At 35.1% G+C, this 21,252-nt stretch overlaps 1 protein-coding gene across 1 annotated transcript in view; it reads right to left on the reverse strand.

Moving 5' to 3' along the window:
* LOC144344189 (uncharacterized) overlaps nt 1–18,329 on the reverse strand; it is a 41,509-nt gene extending 23,180 nt beyond the window's left edge. Inside the window, exons 1-3 of the mRNA XM_085506351.1 lie at nt 18,178–18,329; nt 4,236–4,310; nt 1,492–1,666 (exon numbers count right to left, since the gene is read on the reverse strand). Of these exons, the coding sequence (XP_085362477.1) occupies nt 1,492–1,666; nt 4,236–4,244 (184 nt within the window). The 5' untranslated portion in view covers nt 4,245–4,310; nt 18,178–18,329. The remainder of the gene's footprint in view (nt 1–1,491; nt 1,667–4,235; nt 4,311–18,177) is intronic.
* Between the last annotated feature and the right edge of the window lie 2,923 nt (nt 18,330–21,252).

Consider the following 21,252-nt stretch of genomic DNA (forward strand, 5'->3'; position numbering starts at 1 on the left):
GATAGTACTTGTATACTTTGTTCTCCAGCATAAATATCGAATTGTTCGGAAGCATGAGATTGCAATGTAAATTTTGTTCATTAATGTTGTACGATGATGCTTTCTCCCGGGCCTTCAGAGTCCCATGTTGACTACGTCATGGTTCGTTTACTTACTTGTTGTCAGTGTCGGACTGGTATATACAAAATACGACCAAGTAATCATCAGAATATTAAAAAAAGAAACCTAAAAATCAGTTGACCTTGCCAAGAAAGCCACAGAACCCAATTAATCTGTCAGCCGTCGCCGTCCACAGCAGCGATATGATTTCACACATTGAAATTGGGAATTGCAAGTGTAGACAATATGCATAGAAATGAACACTAAAATCTATCCCGGCCAACAATCGAATCATCAATCTTCATGAGTGACGTAACTGACATTTCCATCTATTTGCTTCTATTCGCACTATCCTAAGACGCTCAAGTGAATGTTGTCAAATTCGCGAGTGTGTATATTTTTGTACAGTGGCGTGAACATTGCTACAATCAAAGACGCGCTGAACAGGAAGTTCATTCTGGGCTAGTACCATTCTAAATTTTTGGAGAGTAGAGGACTATATATACAGGGGACGTTCCAGTAAGAAATTGTTAAAATTGCCCGATTGACAAATCAAAATCCTTCATTGAAACAGAACATATCATATATTCACTAAAAAACAACATTGTTAGACTCACAAGGAACTTGAAACAAAAGAAACAGTCTGGTCCAAACAACCTGCGTCCTTGATATCGAGTCTTATCGTCCAGCGGTTACATAGGTGATTTATTATAGACACCCGGGGAACCAAAATTGACAATGTAAATCACTCTGGCGACAAAAAATCAGCGATAATAGACAAGGGGGTGAGGAACTGAATTTCAAAAACATATTTTATATATAGGGTATATAATTATACTTCATTCTCATTGGGCAAGAGCATGATTGTAAATATGAAGTCATAGTTAAATAAACGACATACCACGTTTTTTTTGTGTTCAGTTGTAGGCCTCAAATTTGAATAACACAGAACAGGGGCAAATACTGAAATCAGCAACAACTAAAAAAAAAGTATGATAATTTTTTTTTTTACAAAATTATGCAAATGATGCCAAAAACATGGATGGTGTCTACAGCACCACGTGGCTTGCTTGTAAGTCCAGAAAATTTGTTGTTTCGCAAATGTAATCAGACTTTAATACAGGACTTCAAATAACTGGCATCTTTTTAAAATTATGTTTATTGAGATGATTTTACTTGTACATGTTTACATGCAAGTACAATGTTTTGAATTCTAGCTGTATCACATTTGTCTGTGGTTTGTTGTATTACAGCTATTTCCATATCACAGAATTACATTTAAAATGAAGTTAGCAGTATAGCAAAGAAAAAACAAGAGTGAGAATAATGAACAATCAATAATTACAGATCTGCTTCATCATCTTTGATCTCAAAAAATAAACAAGTACAAACCTAAACTGTGAAGTTCAATACCACTACTGATATGTGTCTCTAAATGTTTTTTAAGCTTTGACGTAACTGCTGGTTTAAACTTCTCAACTGGGCACAAAGGACAGCGATTATCACTTGATCTTTTTGGAACATCTTTAGCCAAGTCATCATAATTTCTAACAATCGAGTGATGAAACTGCAAAGAAAGAGTAAATAATATATTTTCCACATTATTGTGACCCACAGCATGCAATTTGTACACACTCTGATCAATTTGGTTACCAGAATTGCATTTATCTAATATTCTCAAGTGACATGTCATTGAAGGGCATGGTTACATATGGGTACATGTAGAACATCTAAATGTAAACATTTCACATAATTTCCTATTAAATAATTCAATATCTAATGCTAGGAAGTTTTGAGCACATTTACTGAGAAACGCTGAATTTACTATTAAATTCTTAGATCATAATTCAATTTTTGCCAACAACAACATTGTGACTGTTTGGTACAATGTAGGCCAGAACCATAGTGTGTGCATGCATTTATGATGTTATCTATTAGCTGTGAGCATAATTTATCATAACAGAGATACACAGTAATAATTAAAGTAACATAAATTATTATACATCTGTTACAGTAACGCCATATTTTACAGGGTATTTTCATCCTACCATATAAGGAAATGTGAATTCCAAATATGGAATGATTTCGCGCTTAAGCGTCCTCTGATAATAAAAATAAACATTGCTGCCACCAGGGTTTGACCGGACTCCACACAAAAAAGTTTGATGATTCTGTTCATTTTAGATTTTGGCATTCCCATGATGTATCCTTGGAAGGAAAAGATGTATCATAATAAGGTTATTACGAGGATACCTCAAAGTATACACTCAGACAGTACACCATCGCATCGCGCTCTTCTGCACGTCGGTTGATAATCCCGCTGTACTGTCTTCGTGCATACTTTGAGATATCCTCGTAATAACCTCATATTATGTCATTAATCATTATACTATAATTTCTGATATTAAAACATAAATGTATTACTACTGTACTCAAAGGAGTACAGTAGTACAATATTTCCCAGTATCAGCACCCAATAACTGCATGCAAATTAGGATGCCAAGTTCATTAATTATGCTTACATAGTTTTTTTTTGTTTTCGTTTGACCTATTTATCCCATCTGTAGATGATAATAACAAAAACATTCTTCAATCTAACTATTTTTCAACTTGTTGATGAATTTGAAAGGTGTTAAATACTTCCTCCATGCTCAGTTTACCTTTAAAAAATCATCGTTTTCATGTTTTTAAAAAACATGGTAATTCACTTGCAGTCAATGCCATCCACAATATTCAGAAAATTATGGAAACTTTGTCCATACCAGTCCTATACACAGCATTTTGATTGATTAATGACAGACTTGATCTGTTAGGTAAGAGGACGTTGTTTCAGGTCATAATGGCGTTTGCATACGATCGTAAACATATTCTACAATGTTAAAGTGTCACAGAAATCAATGACGACAAAATATATTTCAAAATTTTTTTTTCTCCAAAAGGATGTAATATTTATCCTAGTCTGGCATGGTGAACAAAAAATGTAATTTGGTTAATATTTTGAAGATGGTAACATGGTTAATAAAGAAATATTTCATCTTTTCTGAAGTCTTCCGATATAAGTTCATCTTTTACTTTCTCCGTATTTACATGGGCTTATTACGACAGTCAGGTCAGGTCAGGACAACTGGAGATGCACGTAATGGTCATTATAATTGTAGATAAAATATCATACGACCTTCCCACTGGCTGTAGGTGCATCCCTCAAGTAATATCAGAAACCAAGTCAAACATCACAGTAATTTTCAAAGATGTTGACCATACGACAGCCGACAGAATTAAAAATCGATCTCCATACAGTTTTACATGAGCTAAAATGCAAGAAATTACTTTTCTGTAGTTTCACCAATATATAGAAACATAACTTAACTTCCAAGCTTTTCAAAAATCTTACAATCAAACATTGATACACAAAACATTTATCAAACTTTAAGCGAGCTGGTTTATATAGCCATGCTGACATAATCTATGATGTATGTGTAAAGTTTGTACTTGATTGGTCCAGGCATTTCAAATATATGAATCAGGAACTGCAATTACAAAAGTACCTAGTTTGAACACAACTGTGATCCAGTTCCGGAATAAAGAAAATGTGGGATTCAGAAGCAATTTTGGAATTAAAATGGCTGCCATTTGGCCATCTTGAATCACATCATGAAACAAATGCATTAACTCGCATACATGTATGTCCAAAATAATATCTGATGTAAATGTGTGTGATATTTGATTGGCTGAAGCATGTGTGTGGTATTTGATTGGCTGAAGCATGCGTGAGATATGACTGAGTTTTGATGAATGGACGAACAGAGGATTTTAACTGAACATGAACTAATAAAAATTGAGAATTGATATTAATAGCCATGACAAATTGAGATTGACAGCACCACAATATACATGTACTGCCTTGTAAACATACTAGTTTATGTAGTTCATGTAGCTTATATCAAAAATAAGCTTACAACCTTTGGGTTAGGTTACGTGTGGTACTGTATCTATAGTAGTAACTTTTAGAGAATTTCTGAATCACAGGTTAATTTTTAACTCTGATTTATCCATATTGCCACATACATAAAATGAACAACAATTAGATTAATTTATTTCTGTTCAAATTTAAAATTATGCAAAACACTTTTACTTACTTTTTCCATAGTAAATCAATGTATGTATTGTGCATGTATATTTACACCAATGCCTGAAGATACTATACAGGAACTCTGAAAACAAAAATTGGATTGAAGAAATTAATTAGTGGTACATTTGTTAAAATGAATGTCAAAATTGTATATTTAAAGGTCGCCACGCCATGCATGTGCGAGATATAGGACTCATAAGAATGAAGATGACGACTTTTACTGTTATGCAGACCAACTGGTGTAAGCTTTAACTATATGTTATTTATTTGGTGATTTATCGAAGGAGTCATTGGCAGTAACTATGTATTTTGCGCTTCGGTCAAAACACATATTTGTGATTACCATCAGAAGAGCTCATTGGATTGTGGGAAAATCAATGTTTGTAGACACAAATGTTGCACATGCGAGGGGCAGCGACCACTGCCCTTTGTTTAATTAATTAATTAATCAATTTTATTTATTTATTTATTTATTTATTGGGCCCTCTGTAAAAACAAAATACAAAATAGGGCAGTGAGAAGGAAAAGAACATGAATAATAATACATTTAAAAAAAATTTGCATTTTTCAAAATTTACTGCGCACAATGCATTGGTGTTTAATTTTTTTCAAAACTCAGTTTTGGGTAAACATTCATTCATACATTACAGGATAATTGAACCCAAATGACAGACAATGAATTTGATTTGCATACTAATTGAAGTCATTTCACAAGAGTTTTGAATAAATTATTAGTGGTGCCATCTTGTTCAGATCATCACTCAATCTCACAGAAATTTTTTTCTCTTTCTGGGTGACTTTGACCACTACAGATACTTCAATGTAAAATGTATGATTGAAATAAATTAGTTGTTTATCCTGACTAAATACAAAGAAAGGTTTCAATACATCTTTATCGAAACTTACTTGAGCCATGCCCATATCATAATACTGAGTACTGATGTAACCAGATTCCAAATATAGTACAGATGTCCAATATGCAAAATGGTGCATTGCACTCTCTCAATCTCATTGCACTCTCTCAATACTTTTTTACTTGTTGGTCGGTGCATACCTGTCGCTATTTGGAAGCCACAAAATTATCTTGTCAACAGTCGATCCTTGAGCCAGTCGTAATGTAAATTCAGGTATTGAGCAAACTATTGTTTTTACTGAAAGTTATATTTACTTGAATGTAACTCGTAAATTTAGTTGTCATTAGCCTTGCCTTAAACTGTAATTTCAATTTAGTTGCAGAGCTATAATTTTTCTCTCGTAATGAGATGTGCCGACGTAAGGAAAATTGGTACACATGGATACCTAGGATCTTGGAGTTTATTACAATCAATGTGTTTTCAAACTGAATAACTGCATAACTGTCACAATCAGTACAGATAAATGGATAAATCACAGTGAACTGATTTGTTAATTAAATTATATTATTGCTAAATGTTGTATTTGTGAACATGAATAGCTTTATTACTATGATATGCACTTAATCGTGGGTTCTACCTTCAATGTACCTGTGTATATATTACCGCAAATTTTGACACCATTGTCTTGCAAATTGTTACATAATACTAGTAGTTTATTTCCATTATTGGCAGTCACACTATCGTGTATACGTTACACAGGTGAGAGTGTACCTGAAGTATTCAGAGATAAATTGAGTTGATTAGATTTGGCCACTCTAATTTAACTTGTTGTTTACTCGGCATGCATGTGACTGACTGACATTAATTAAAATTAATGTTGTGTGCACCAGTAATTATAAAGCTATGCTGCCAGCTGCAATTTGTCTAATTAATTAATAAATAAATTGTTTGCGAATGATAATACTGTGTGGTAACCATCACTTGGACATTGTGTACCTGGGCCCGGTGTTAAAGACCAGTTACACTGCGTTAAGTTCTTTACTCATTAACTTTTCGTTGAGTGACCATAAGCTTTGAGCCACTGTAAGCATTCCGTTCAATAATAGTATTTGTGACATGTGTAACAAGGGCTGTATTGAAGATGAATTTTATTTTCTTATAGAGTGTAGCAGCTACACATGGGGGGAAGGGTTAAAAGGCGGTGTTCGTAGCGCCTAGCTACAAAATCCATGGGACATGGCCGCCTCGATGAAATGTCACTTTTATAGAGAACACGATATGAGATGACGTGAGGGGCTTTTACCACATTCCGTTCAGTGTCACACATCCACGATACAACTTACAAGGCAAAATCGGAAGAAAGACCACGACGTTCAGGCTAGCCCTGAGTACAGTCCTGTAGGTTGGCCTCCTTCCGCCAAAGTAACTAATATGCTGGTTGCTGGTTGCTGGCTGCTGGTTGCTGGTCGCTGGTCGCTAGATCAAAATTTGTTAGTATGCGATTATTTAAAAATTTGCTTCAGTTTAGATGATGGCCACATCACTTGGTGACTGGACCACCTACCGTACACACTGTCAAAATCAAAGTTATTTTTGAATTTTTGATATCCACCCAGCTGATGAAAAAGTAATAATAATAATAACAATCTTTATTGATATCGTATCCCCTCTGGGATCTAGATTAGAATACAATAAGGATATAAGGAACAATAAAATACATAAGTAATAATAATAAAAAAAGGAAATAAATAAATAAATAAATAAATAGTAATACTGTGAAAATATTATTATATAAATATTTTTTGGTGTTATTTTGAGGCAGCTGGTAAATTGCTTTTCATGAAGTTCTCTCTTTTAGTGAAACAGTCACTGATAAACTTGGCAATTGCTTGGACAGTTTCAGAATTTTTGTTATTGAGAAGTGCTTTCAGATTACCGGATAAGTTTAAGTTTTCAAACAAAGCATCTCTTTCAAATTTGTACAGGTTACAATTGAAGAGGAAGTGTTCTTCGTCTTCAATTTCATTGGAGTCACAGACAGGGCATGTTCTATTTAAGATATCTATGTTGTGATATCGCCCAACTTCAATCTGAAGTATGTGGGCACTTATCCTCAGTTTAGTCATAGATGATCTGCGGATGGGTTTTTTAATAATTTCAGGGTATTTTTCAAGTGCAAAATCAGTTTTCAGCTGTCTGTAGGTACGAAGTTTATTTTTGTGATTAGTGCCTTTATTGTCATTATGCATTGTTTCTGTGCAGTGTTTTTCAAACATATTTTTTATTTTTTTTTGTAGCTATTGGAAGTATTGCAGAACTTGTCACCAAAATTCTCTTTATCCGATCATCACAGGTATTTGTCATTGTAATACCAGAAATGTGTATATTTTTGTGAATAAACTTGGTATGATGCAACTGATCATTTTGTGGTTACATTTATTCAAAAGTAATATGCCTGATATTTTAACAGAAATAAAGTTTTCAGACTTAAAAAATATCGCGCGTGTTACACCCTCTACGATGATCAGCTTAACGTTTGTTGCAGTCTGAAGGGGGCGCTATTCACACCTCAGTACATGTCAGGCTAATCCAAAATAGTCAAAAAAAAGGTGAAACAGACCTGTAAAACGTGGGGGGGGACATTTCGACCTACAATTCACTCAATAGTATAGAGATTATTGGACTGAAATGCCCTTTCTACGACTTTCTTATTTTTCTAGTTTGATCAGTAATTTCCAGACTTCACCGATATAAATAATTATATGTTTAACGGCAGCATAAAATGGCCAGAAATTATATTTATCTATATTTAACCAGGATAGTCCATTCATTTTCTTCCCGAAGGAGTTCTATGGTTTCCAATGGAAATCAAGAATGGAATGGAATAGATAAATAACTACTAGCAAACCCCCAGAGTAGTAAAGACTAAACCAATATAATAAGAAGCTTAACACAATCTGGCTTCATCACAAATATGTTATAAACAGGAATGTTGTCAAACATCATTTGTGAAACAGAAATGTCAAATTTATAGTTAATGGTCAGTCTTTTAAAAACCATTCTGAATGTTACAGGTTTATAATACAAAATGCGCATATATAAATCAAATTTGTTTTTTTATGGTATGACCGTATTTCATATTTATGAATCATGTTAGTGAAAGCAGACCATTTACTTCCAGAGTCACTTTATTTAAATAACGCAAAATAACAAGTTATTAAATTGAAAGTAGGAACAGAATTAAGTAGTCGGTAATGTTGAAAACTCCCCATGCATATAGTGTACTTCTATCACTGCCACACATGCCTTTTTATATGATACCTTTGGCGCAAACACAAAGTTACATTGCTATTGAGGAAAATGTAGAAATATTGATCAGTCAGGATGGCAATAGATCAGTCTACCCCCTTCAGAGCTAAAAAACACAAGAAGTCAAAATCACAACAATTTTTTAACTATGGAAATGCCATAAACGAAGGGCAAATCAAAAACTACATACTGTAGAATACTTTATTAGCACTTGGAATTTATTTCCGCCATTTTAGCCGAAGGGATCATTTTGTGAAAATAAAATCCAGGGAATATACTTTTTTCTTATATTTCACATTCAGCTCATCAAAAATCCGTGAAAATAAATTCAATACAAAACGCCCAAAAGCCTTTTCAGCGAAAATCAATTCCAGCTAAAATAAAGTATTTACAGTGTTACTCTATTATCTAAATAGATGGTACTTTTAACTAAACTTCAGCCAAGTGAGGAAAACCTGCCTTTTTCAGGACTTGCTTGTGTTTATTTGTTAAAGCAAACTGAACTGTGATTGGCATTACAACAAGTAAAGGTTCAAAGTTGGGGTGAATTGTTCGCACACAATGTAAACTCAGATGATAGTAAGCATTTTGCTTTTTTTTCCCATTAGATATGTACCACTTGTTTGAAGCTCTGTTATAGCAAGGCCTGACTTCTGGGTGCTTAATTATCAAGTCGTATGGCTCCGTTTTCTCTTTATTACTGTACGAGTCATTGCATCCATAACACTTTGAAATTAATCCATGTAAAAATACAATTTCATAAGTATCTCTATCTGTGTCAATTGCTGTATATAGTTTCAGCTGTTTGGGGCTGGAGGTTTCTAACATTACATGTGCAGGTGTCTGCGTGATCTTATAATTTTCTAATTTTGTTACAATTTCTCTTATTTCTTTTTGGTTATAACTAAACTGTAACATAATCTTGTCCTTTTCTCTATACCCAAGAAGTAACAGAACAAAGAGCCGATGCTTGCAGGCCACAGCCCCTTGTCGAATAGAATTTTGACTATCAGCAAATGGACAACTGCATCTCGGCATTTCAGCAAGTGTAATAAAATATATGTTCTCATCACTGCCTTCAATGCACAGAGATGCCTGTGTTGGAGAATTTACCTCAATCTCAGTCATTTTATAGTTGAACATTAGTTTGGCTTTTTGAAGAGAGGCATTTAAACTATTACTTATGTTCACTCTGGTTCTTCCTTTTGGCCTTATATCAATATCTCTACCCTTATCTGCTCGATGAGATGCTTCTGGATTCGACTGAAAAGTTGATGTAGATGGCATAAGTGGACCGCCATTTCCATCATACTGAGTATCTAGTTCCTTCATTAGCACATTCACCGTTTTATCTTCCTTTTTTTCTTTTCTTTTTTTTTTACCGCATAGGATGGGCCTTTACCACTTTTGGCCGTGCCTTCACAATAGCTTCTAATTTGTTGCCCATATTTAAATGAATCAGCAACATCATATACAGCTGCCTCGGGTAATGTGATATCTGAACCACCACTGAGTGTCATGGATGCATGACTTGCCTCTGCTAGATTTGTATTGGGGCATGACAATGGTTTATGTCGGTACGCTTCCATGACATGATGACGTCTTTTGTCCCACCAATGTAACCATCGAAGTAATCCGGAATTTCCACTCTCTTTGATGAAAGTTTCTATTTCCCTGTAGTATGTCATATACTCATTCACTGTGACAGAATACACAAGTTCATTTACAAGAGATTTGAATTTTGTTACTGTATAGTTTTTGTTTAACTGTCCCATAAAAGCACTGTTGGCATGTCGGAGAGCACACTGCATAAGATGTAGACGACAACTTACAACATTTTCATCACAGTATTGTCTTCCAAATCTTTTTTCAAGACTACAATGAAGAGCACCACCTTCATCAAGCATCCAGCCTGTAACAGGTTTGAACTGTTTAATAGCAGAGTTTGTAAAGCTGGACATCATTTCATCAAACATTTCTAGGAACAACTCTACTGTTTCACTATTTTCTTGTTCACAGTCCATTCGGGCTAACCAAACGACCCTTTTCAACAAAGGATGGTAAGTACTCACACTAACACTTTTGAGTTTATGTCTCTTTGACTTTACTCTGTTGTGCTTAAAATCCATGAAACACCATTCATCACACATCATGTGTTCTGTATCCATAATATGTGTGGCAGTTTTCAGTCGCTCCACAGATGACTTGATGACGTAAGTTTGATACTGTTCTGGACAGTTGGTTTGAAACTCGTGTTTAGAAATTTTACCATCTTTGCAGGTTGACTGAATTACAAACCACATACCATTTCGTTGTTCTTTTATTTGATATCTGTATAATAAATAGTTATCGTTGTATGTATTAACACATTTATTTTGGAGTTCATCTAATTTTTTTGATGCTACTTGGCTTCCAAGTGTCCTGTATTTCATATTTCTTGCTTGCATTTTGTCAGACAAATTGAATGCAGTTTCTTCTATATCTTCACGACACTTTGCATTTTGTACAGCATTCATTAAAATCTGTGAAGATAGCTCACATGGCTTTTTATTGGGATTGTTTTTCACTGCTTCCTGCATTTCAGAAGGGAGTGTAGATCGCTTTACAGGGTTACAAGTATGTGCGCCATAATGGTAAATAGTTACTGTATTGCTATTTTGGGGGAATTCCCATATTTTTACAGTATTGCATGCAAAATATTTCATTTTGTGCTCACATTCTTCGCAAACAATATCTTTGTCCTGTTTCAGATAATGCCTTGAATTGCAAGTTTCATAATATGTACGAAATGGGCACTGATAATTTACACATTTGTAACTTCCTTTACACACAGATCGTAAACGTCTCCCATGTTTTTTTGTGAAAGCTTTGGTAAATGACCTATTATAGCGTCTCCAGTTTCTCCCATCTAAAGTACTTTTCATGGTATTGCCTGGGGTTGGGTCATATTTTAGACGATAAGCACATGTCCCATCAATATCATATGGCAATTTGTTAACAGCTTTTGGTGTCAGGAATGAAAATTCATTTGCTGGTATTACCCTTCCTTTTACTGGAACATTTCCCTCGTCAGACCATTCAGAAGCAGCACTGTCACTGCTAAGAGGTTTATACATGTCATTTTCATTACCCTTTCCCTGATTTTTGGAAGATAATTCATGAAAAGCTGCAGGGGAGGATGTGAGATCAATGAAAATATTCCCAGTAACAGGAGATTCAGTGAGATCAATCACTTGGTTGCGAATGTCCGAATTATTATCTGATATTACACTCATACAATTTGTCTTTTTTCTCCATTTCACAGTTTCATCATCAGAACTTGACATGTTCTTTTGCCTGTCACTGATGCAACTATCATTCATGTCTCCTGAATCAGTATCTGACGTTAGTACCATCGTACGTTTTCTTGCCTTTCTTTTCAATTTCACACTTTCATTATCAGAACTTGAAATGTTCTTTTGCCTGTCACTGATGTAACTATCATTCATGTCTCCTGAATCAGTATCTGACGTTAGTACCATCGTACGTTTTCTTGCCTTTCTTTTCAATTTCACACTTTCATTATCAGAACTTGACATGTTCTTTTGCCTGTCACTGATGTAACTATCATTCATGTCTCCTGAATCAGTATCTGACGTTAGTACCATCGTACGTTTTCTTGCCTTTCTTTTCAATTTCACACTTTCATTATCAGAACTTGACATGTTCTTTTGCCTGTCACTGATGTAACTATCATTCATGTCTCCTGAATCAGTATCTGACGTTAGTACCATCGTACGTTTTTTTGCCTTTCTTTTTAATTTCACACTTTCATTATCAGAACTTGACATGTTCTTTTGCCTGTCACTGATGCAACCATCATTCATGTTTCTACAATCAGTATCTGACGTTAGTACTATTCTACGTCTTGCCTTTCTTCTCTGTTTCACACTTTCACTATCAGAACTTGCCATGTACTGTTGCCTATCAATGATGCCACCTTTCTTCACATCTACTGAATCAGTATCAGACAATTTTCCCTTACTTTCATGTTGATCACTGTTACTTAAAATATTTCTATTATCTTGCAGCTCTCTCAATGCATTACCACATTCTAAAGAAAAAAAGTATACAAAAAAGTCTAAGAAGATATATCAAAACACACACAATTTGGATGCCATATTTATAGGACTAGGAATCCATACAGTTAACAATAATGTTGTCGGCTGTGGATGTCATGTACAGAGTGAAGTGGAAGATACTCATAGCCCCCACTTGTCTTGTTGATTTGTTTTGAATTCAAAATATTCTTATAACCTGGTTAAGGGTGGGTCAGTTTGTATTTACATTGGTCAAGTTATCTCAGAAACAAGTCATTGTCAATGACACGTCCCCGTTCCGTTCATATTTGAGTGACATATAAATTCAAAGCAGATCATGACCGAAATGCACCTGCATATGTACAACACGTTGTACTAAATCTGAACAAAATCCATCCATGTATGACTGAGATCCGGTTCCGGAATTGTGAAAATACGTGATTTTGATGCATTTTCGGCCTTAAAATGGCCGCTATTCGGCTATCATTAATCGGATCATGAAAAAAATGCATGTGCATATGTCCCATATAATGTGTGATGTATGAGTGAAGTTTGAACTTAATCGGTCCATGCATGTTCGAGATACAGGTGATCACGGACGCACACAGGGCAAAACATAAGTCCCTGTTTTCGGACTACGTCCGAACGGGGACTAATAATGACAGAGACAAAATGACTGGAATTTGATATTGCTGCGGGACAGCCATATGTCACTTTGTCTTTATACAATGTCAAATTCAAGAAATAACAGGCAAACCAAAACATTTTGAATGCCAGATCACAGTTTGATACAAGTAAATGAAAAAAAAAATAATAGAGAAAAGTCATGTGGGGTGGCTATATTGATGATTGAGGGTGCTGTGCAAATTGGTCCACAGTAATAATAATAAAAGAAGATTCAAGAGGTTGCATAAAGAATCTATAAAAATGTTTCCTTAAAAGCATATGAGGGCGCTGTACATCACAGGAGCTAAAAGTATATTGACATGCATATGTAAGCTTGGTTACTATGTAAAAGGCCAGATTCTCACATTCAAAATGACCACCAGGCAGCCATATTTGATCAAATCAGGAAATAAATCCATGTGCATAATGTATACCTCCTCACTGTGTCTTTGTACCTAGTATCATTGAAATCAGTCAAGGCATCTCTGAGAAATATCAATGGACAGACAAAAGCCATGATTGACAATCAAAATGACTGCCAGTTGACCATATTTGATCATTTCATAAAAGTAAAACAATGTGCATCTGTATGGGTGGTCCCTGTGTCTTTGTACCAAGTCTCAACAAAATCGGTCAAGCCATCTCAGTGAAATTACTCTGGACAGACGGACGGACTGACTGACAAATGCAAAACTACAAGCCCCCTACTGGACTTTGTCCAGTGGGGAGCCAATAAGTGACCTTGATATGTTGATGTCATTTTCATTAACACTGGAATAAATAACATCAGTGTTTCCTCTGGCTTATTTGCTTGTTTAACCATTGTGGCTAACTATTAATATTGTAAGCCAAAAAAATGTTAAACTGATTATGAGATAACAAACTAAATATAACACTGCATACATGAGCATAACTTTGAGTATTATCATTTTAGCCACAAACAGTTATTAGCCAGTTTGGCTAAACAGCTGTGTACACTTTTAGCCACTTGACCAGTTTATTAGCCATTTGTATGTCTAGTGAGTGGCAGAGGAAACACTGTACAATACAGTTATGTTGGCTTAGATATGCAAGTGTGTTTGAAAGAGATGTCCATATCAAAGTGCAGTGATATTTAGTGTGGTGATATGGACAAAATCATGCTAGCCATCTTCAAGAAATAACTTTTATTTTTACAGGAATTAGCCACTTTTGATTAAATATGGGAACAAATTTAAATGCACATCTATTGTTAACCATTTTATCATTGCACAAGGATACAACAAAATTGGTATTTTTCAAGAAATGAAGATGGACAGAGCAAGGCCTGGATTCTGACATTAAAATAACCACAACTCTGCCATATTTGATCAAATTATTTAGGAAACAAAGATATGTGTCATCATTCAGGAAATTATTATGGACACAGACAAATTACAAGTCCCCGTCTCAGATTTTGTACAAATCTTTGTAAAAGGATATGCATAAAAAGGCAAAATTGGCGGTTGTTTCAGAAACAAAATTGTCAGCCTGAGCCAGACAAAATATAAGTAGTTTAATTTTTTTTAATAAACAATTACCAAACTGGACTTTTTATACACATAGTGTAACAGCTACATCCAAATGTAAATATTGTGAATAAAAAATATATATGGTTTAAATATGTACCTGTTGTGCATTCTTCCAAGGTAACAATTTTAAGAACAACTGATGGCACTGAACCAAACACTTGCTGCAAAGTCTTTTTAGCCTGTCCACTCCCAAGAGAAATACTTGATGTTTCCAAGAAGCAATCCAACTCAATAAAGTTGAAGAGAGCTTCAACATTTGAGTCACTCTGGAAATATGATGCTGTCCAGGGTTTATTATTACGCAAGAATCTCACTAAAATTACACCACTGAAATAAAGCATACAATATTAATTACATAAAAGTTGTACATTATATGCAAATAGTAATGATAATCACATATAATGTAGAACATGAAATTTGCACAGTTCTATTTCCACATAATTCACAGGAGAAGCTCGGGATTTTTTTTAAACAAGGGAACAGGGGCGCAGCGCCCTCATGCCGAGGCCATGTGCTCCCTTACCCTGGAGAGCAGATCCTTTGGCAACCATAAAATTCTCATTGACCAGGGATTACATGTGGCCACAGTCTTCAACTGTGACCTGTCTGATAGTAATTCCGGCCCCAAGGAAGCCATAGAATGCTCCATTTAAACTTAGAATTATCAAAAACTCCACACCCTGGTAGGGAGAACCCTGTCTCCCCACTTGGTGGCTCCGCTGAATTGCAGTGCTCCCTCTTGCAGTTTTATTTCTAGAAAAACCCCTGAAGCTCTTGGCACAAAATTAAAAATGTGTGAAAATTTAGTTTGTAGTTTGGTTTTCTACTTTTGACATGAAGTGCTGTGAGTATTACAGGTTTTTGTAATGGTAAGACTTATTTTTGTGGGAAAAAAAACATTACATGTACCTGTGTATGAAAAAAATATATACCAGTTCATATGGCATGTCCTCAGTCTTTGGGCTCGATCTGTTGATTCCTGATGGGGAACCATGTTAGCTAAATGGCATTTATTTTTATTTTGCATAAATCAGCTGTAACCGATTTTCAACCTGTAAGTTGTGCAAACCTCCCCTCTGATTGGTTATTGATTACATAGTTAGATTCCTTTGTTTCACCTGTTTGACCTGTGGTGAACTCTGGGCTAGGCAGGCTATTGTCTTCAGTTCAGCATGTGCTTCTGAAGAGTGAAGACGTCTCTGTGTCTGCTCTGAATTGCCCTGCCGCATTGGGTTTTCTGAAACTTGCTAGGTTTGCTAACATTTGTACACCGGTCCGGGAAGGTGCCACTAAACGAGGTAAGGAAGGTTTTCTTTTCATTGTTGGCTTCATCAGCATGAAATTATTGGCAGTGATTTGTTACAAGTTTGAGTACTCGTATGAACTCTATTTTATCACTCTTACTTTGGGTTATTATTGCAAGTCTGTAAATGTTAGTATTCGCTAGTATTTGTTAAGACTTATTTCTTGAAAATTGTTTTGTTATTTATATTATTTGCCACCCATTTTTTGTGCCCAAACACATTGCGTACATGTGGTCAGCTGCACGTTTTATAAAGCACATGGTATGCAATGTGTGCTTTGGCTGGTCAAAATGGTTGACAAATATTTCAGTTAGCATTGTTACTTATTGTTACATATTTTATTTGCCGTATATTTATTGGTTGTATAGCTCGACTTTCTGCACATATTAAGAGAAATGTATATTTAATTTACTGTACATTTTATGATGAGAATTGTTTGATTTACTTCGACTATTATAGTTTCCCTATTTTGTTTTGTATATTTTAGAACCATATTCTGGAGATGTATTAACTTGTTTTGATTCCGTAACGATTGACCATATGGAATAAATATACGATATAACCAGAGTACGCGTTTCTAGTTGGTGGCGTAAGACTGTAATACCTGTGGGAGCTTGTGATGCCTACACAACCACTGTGCCAGCTATCGAAATACCAAAATATAACAAATTCGATTTGAAACACGACAGATTTGATTCTATGTTTCATGTACTGATGATTTGGATTCACTGTATAAAAGCTCACTGCACTATTTAGATTTCTAGCTCCTTAATCAGTAAATAAAAAAAACTCTCGTCCTCCCCTAAAAATTAAGAAGTCAAAGATGCTAACCAAATAACGTATTTTGCACGGCCTTACTTTAAAAATGTCCAGGTTCTGTAGGATTGAGGCATATTTAGATGGTTCTGCTTCTGCCCCCCCCCCCCATCTAAAAAAATCATCCCAAAAAATGTCAGATTTTGAGCCCCATACGCCCGAAAATCTTCAGGAAACTCCAAACTCCATTTGTTGCTTATTCCCCCTAAAAATAAAATGGTTTATCGATTCTCAGTGTGATGCAGTAGTCAGATTATACTAGGCCTTTTTTATGGTAAATACTAGGATTTGGTATTTTATTTGGAACATACACAATAATAATGTTTGTGCAATGTCCAATAATTATACAAAAGTAAAATAGACATGTGGCTGAGGCATCTCTACCGTCTGTGTCATGTTTTCTGTAAACTTAATAGTTCAAATTCATTTCTTGGAAGTAGTTTTAAACTTTTATGGCCACACTCAACAAACGTACATTTCGTTATTGATATAAAATTTATATTTACATACCCAAATTTCGACATTTTCGTAGCTGCTGTTTTCTACAGTCCCATCAGTAGGCAAGCGCGCGAACTGCGACAAGAACGTTGGTGGCGCAGTCTAGTCGAACATCGTGACCCTCGACCTTTCACAATTTAAGCAAACGATTTTTCTTTTAGGATAAAGTTATCATTATTATTATGATATTGAACTGATAGTGACTTTACAGTAGAATATAGATCATAGATATTTTCAACTGTCGACCAGCAAGCAGCGACCAGCGACCAGCAACCAGCAACCAGCGACCAGCAATTTAACGCCTCCGTCCTTCCGCTGATCAGTCGGCCCCCACAGTCCTAAGAAGTCGCATAGACCGGGGATTCGACACCCGCCTACAAATTTATGGCGGAGAACCGTTCTGCAGTTTACATGATTGTAACCAGCTAAAACATCTATCGATCAAATCCAGCGATCACAAATACCCTTTTTGTGGTCGAAAAACGAACCTACAGCACTGGAACGTTGGCAAAAACTAGTTTTACGCAACGAAACAACGTTTTGTTTATAAATACGTCAAGAACAAGATGGCGGCGTATACTTTCGGTTGACGTTGGAAAATGTCGATTTGATCGACTAGAGTGGGAAATCTTATGTAATTTCACTTCCAGTTAAGGCATTCAGAATAGTTAGACGTGACGACCTGCTTATTTTTTAACTGCAAAGCTGAATGCCTCTTAAATCGCCCAATACATTCCTTCACAATAGTGTCGAATCCCTGCTCTATGCGACTTCTCAGGACTGTGGGGGCCGACTGATCAGCGGAAGGAGGCCAACCTACAGGACTGTACTCAGGGCTACGTTCAGGCCAGCAGCACAGGCGCTTACACTTACCTAATCTGCGTATCTTTGTAGTGCAGTTATAAAGTACGTTTAGCCGAAATAAGATAAAATCAGTCAGACACCGACAACGTAAACAGACAAATGCAGCGCTATTGAGAAGTTCACTAGTAAACAAATCAGATCTTTAAAACGCTTTCGAATTCAAACCTTTTTTTTTTTTTTTTTTTTTTTTTTTTTTAGCCTTTTTTTTTTTTTATTATTATACAATTAACAATTCAAACCTAGTTTCTATTCGAAATTGGTATATGTATGATATACGCTGCAGTCGAAACTAGTTGAATATTTTGTTTTCTATTTAGTTAGTAAATATAATAACATATAATTTTTTATTCCGGTGACAATTTGTGTTGGTTGTTTGCTGTTATTTAAGCCCGTGTTTACATTCGAAAAGTACAATTCGAATCCGGAACTACACTGAAAACCGTCAGGAACCACGTGAGAACAAGAAGCCCATCCCATTTAGGGGTCGACCATTAAAAATCATGAGGGTGGCTGGATGATTGAAAGCAAGAAACTGAAAACTCATGAAAATGCATGTCAGGTATTGCAGGAAAACAAAACGTTAGCAAATTCAGGAAAAATAAAACTGTGTACAAACAAACACCAAATAAAGAATAAAAAGCACAGATCACGATCTTCCATTTTCATAATTTCAAATGTTTGACCACTTTAATATCGCGTTTGTGAAGAATATTGCTTAAACACGGCTATAGTATATGTTTCGATATAAATAACCAATTTCAAGTGACAATGAGGCTTGTTGAAAATCAAACGGATGCATATTGTTCAAACCACGACCGAGGGAATGGGGTAAGTATGCACGTAGCAAAAATACTTACACCATCGCAAGGACGACAAAACATGACGTTTGACCTCTACATGCATGTCACCTGATCAGTGACAACGCTGTAAAAACTATGGTAACCATGTGCAAAAGGTCAATGACTGATAGCTATTGAATTAACGTTATATTTATTGAAAAATGTTAATTACTTATACACTAAACGATTATTAAATAAATTAGATTTATTTTATTTCTGGCCAGCGCGGAAATACATATTATTACTATTATACCCCATGACGGTGACAGCCAATCAGATTTGCGTATTAGGGTAGACATTTTCCCGTGTCTACTCACTGACTTAATTGTATGTCTACCTCCACACCAATAACTTATCACAGGGAAACTCGATACGCGACAATATTCATGAAATGACTAGTTATATATTTCAATATTGACTATTTTATTGGAGAGAAAACTAGGATTTTGTTGAGATTTCGCATGAATTTGGAGTTTCGCTAGCGCACCTCACCAACGCACTTTGAGACACACGATCTACGGCTGCACAATGTAAGAAAGGAACTAAAGAGACTATGTTTCCATATTTTATTCTAGTAAAACAAAAGAATAGTTGAATTGCCAAAAAATGCGACATGAATTATGTACAACGTCAAACAAACTAATGTAAAACTAATTATTAATTCAGTCTGTCAGTTATGTACATATACTTATATATATACTTAAACTTTTAGCATATAACACATTTAAAACTGTATTTGGTCAAAATATCTAAACATTGTTGACAACATATCAATCAGAACTTGTCTTTGTAAATTTCGTGTCTCTGCACACAATTTGCGCATTGAAGCTGATAGACCATTACATAATGAAAGGGCTGACATAATGTGTGTTTATTGTAACCTTAACCAAGTTGAGGATGAATTTCACTTTTGTTTGATTTGCCCATTCTATAATGCCCTGAGAATAAACTATATCCCAGAGAATGTTCTTATTTTCCCCACAATTGACAATTTTTTTTCATTTAATGAACACCACTAATGTGACTGTTGTTAGAAACCTTGCCAAATTTATTTCCTATGCTACTAAGAAACGTAACTTGAATTCAACAAGTTAGATTTTTAGTATTATTGTAATGCAAGTTTCTGTTTATTTGTGTTCTGGGTTGTTATAATGCAAATTGTAGCACAAACAGTTATTAAGCGCTCTGTAATACATTCCTGACATATGTTACTTGTACTTATAGGCCGGTGGCCTATATATAAATATATTTAATTATTTACTTTAATTATATTTACTAATAACTCCTACGTTTTAACTCAAATGCAAATAAATACACCATGCTTGCAACTTATGGGTTATAAATAAATAAATAAATATATGTTGCAAAGCAATGTGTACGAGCTATTAATAAATAAATAAATAATGCGCTGCGCTTGCAACGTACAATATATTAGTAATCATAAATAAACATTCAATAATAGTTGAATAGTTTTCATCGTTTTCTGATGACATAGACACTATATACTACAAGCAGATCGTCTATTTTCATTGAACACCCCACGCTATATACGAAAATCAACTAAACTATACCTAACGGAAAGTATATTGCAAAACATATCTAAAATTCAAGAACTTCACTGCGCATGTGCAACGACCTCACCCGGGAGTTTTTGCGAATTGAAGATTTTTCGCGTTAACACCGGGCTTCAAAATAGCAATTGCAAGTCGGAAATTGCGTACGAATTACGATATTCATTGTGAAAAATGCGTTATACGTTTGAAAAATAAGATCTTTGTACTAGGTACGGATGAATAAAATAGCGGATTACATCTTACACCTTGCTCATGTCTACGAAATTACGTTTTTTACTAATTTAAATTACATGCATGCTTACGACAATTGATTACAGCTTACAAAACTACCCCTTGCTGACCCTCTATAACAGATCCCGGGTGCGCACAGGGTGGCGGGATGTGTTTGTAAAAAATAGTTCTTCGTCACTCTGAAGGTTAAAGCCGCGTCCATGAAAAACATTCCGTTTTTCATTGTCAATATACCATTATCAAAGATTGCAGACAGAAATTTCTCTCAGCTCTCTTTATTTATGGGCCACTTTTCCAAAATTTTAGTATTTTAGTATTTAGTATCTATTCATGGAATTCACTCCAGTTGTGACAAGTTTATCTTTTCCAATTTTGCTTTGTTTGCTTTTTTATTTTAAATCTGTTTTAGTCTTGTAGTAATGTCATTTGCTCTTTTGGAC

Source organism: Saccoglossus kowalevskii, chromosome 12, assembly GCF_978046115.1.
Source record: "Saccoglossus kowalevskii chromosome 12, keSacKowa6.1, whole genome shotgun sequence".
Classification (NCBI taxonomy): Eukaryota; Metazoa; Hemichordata; class Enteropneusta; family Harrimaniidae; genus Saccoglossus; species Saccoglossus kowalevskii.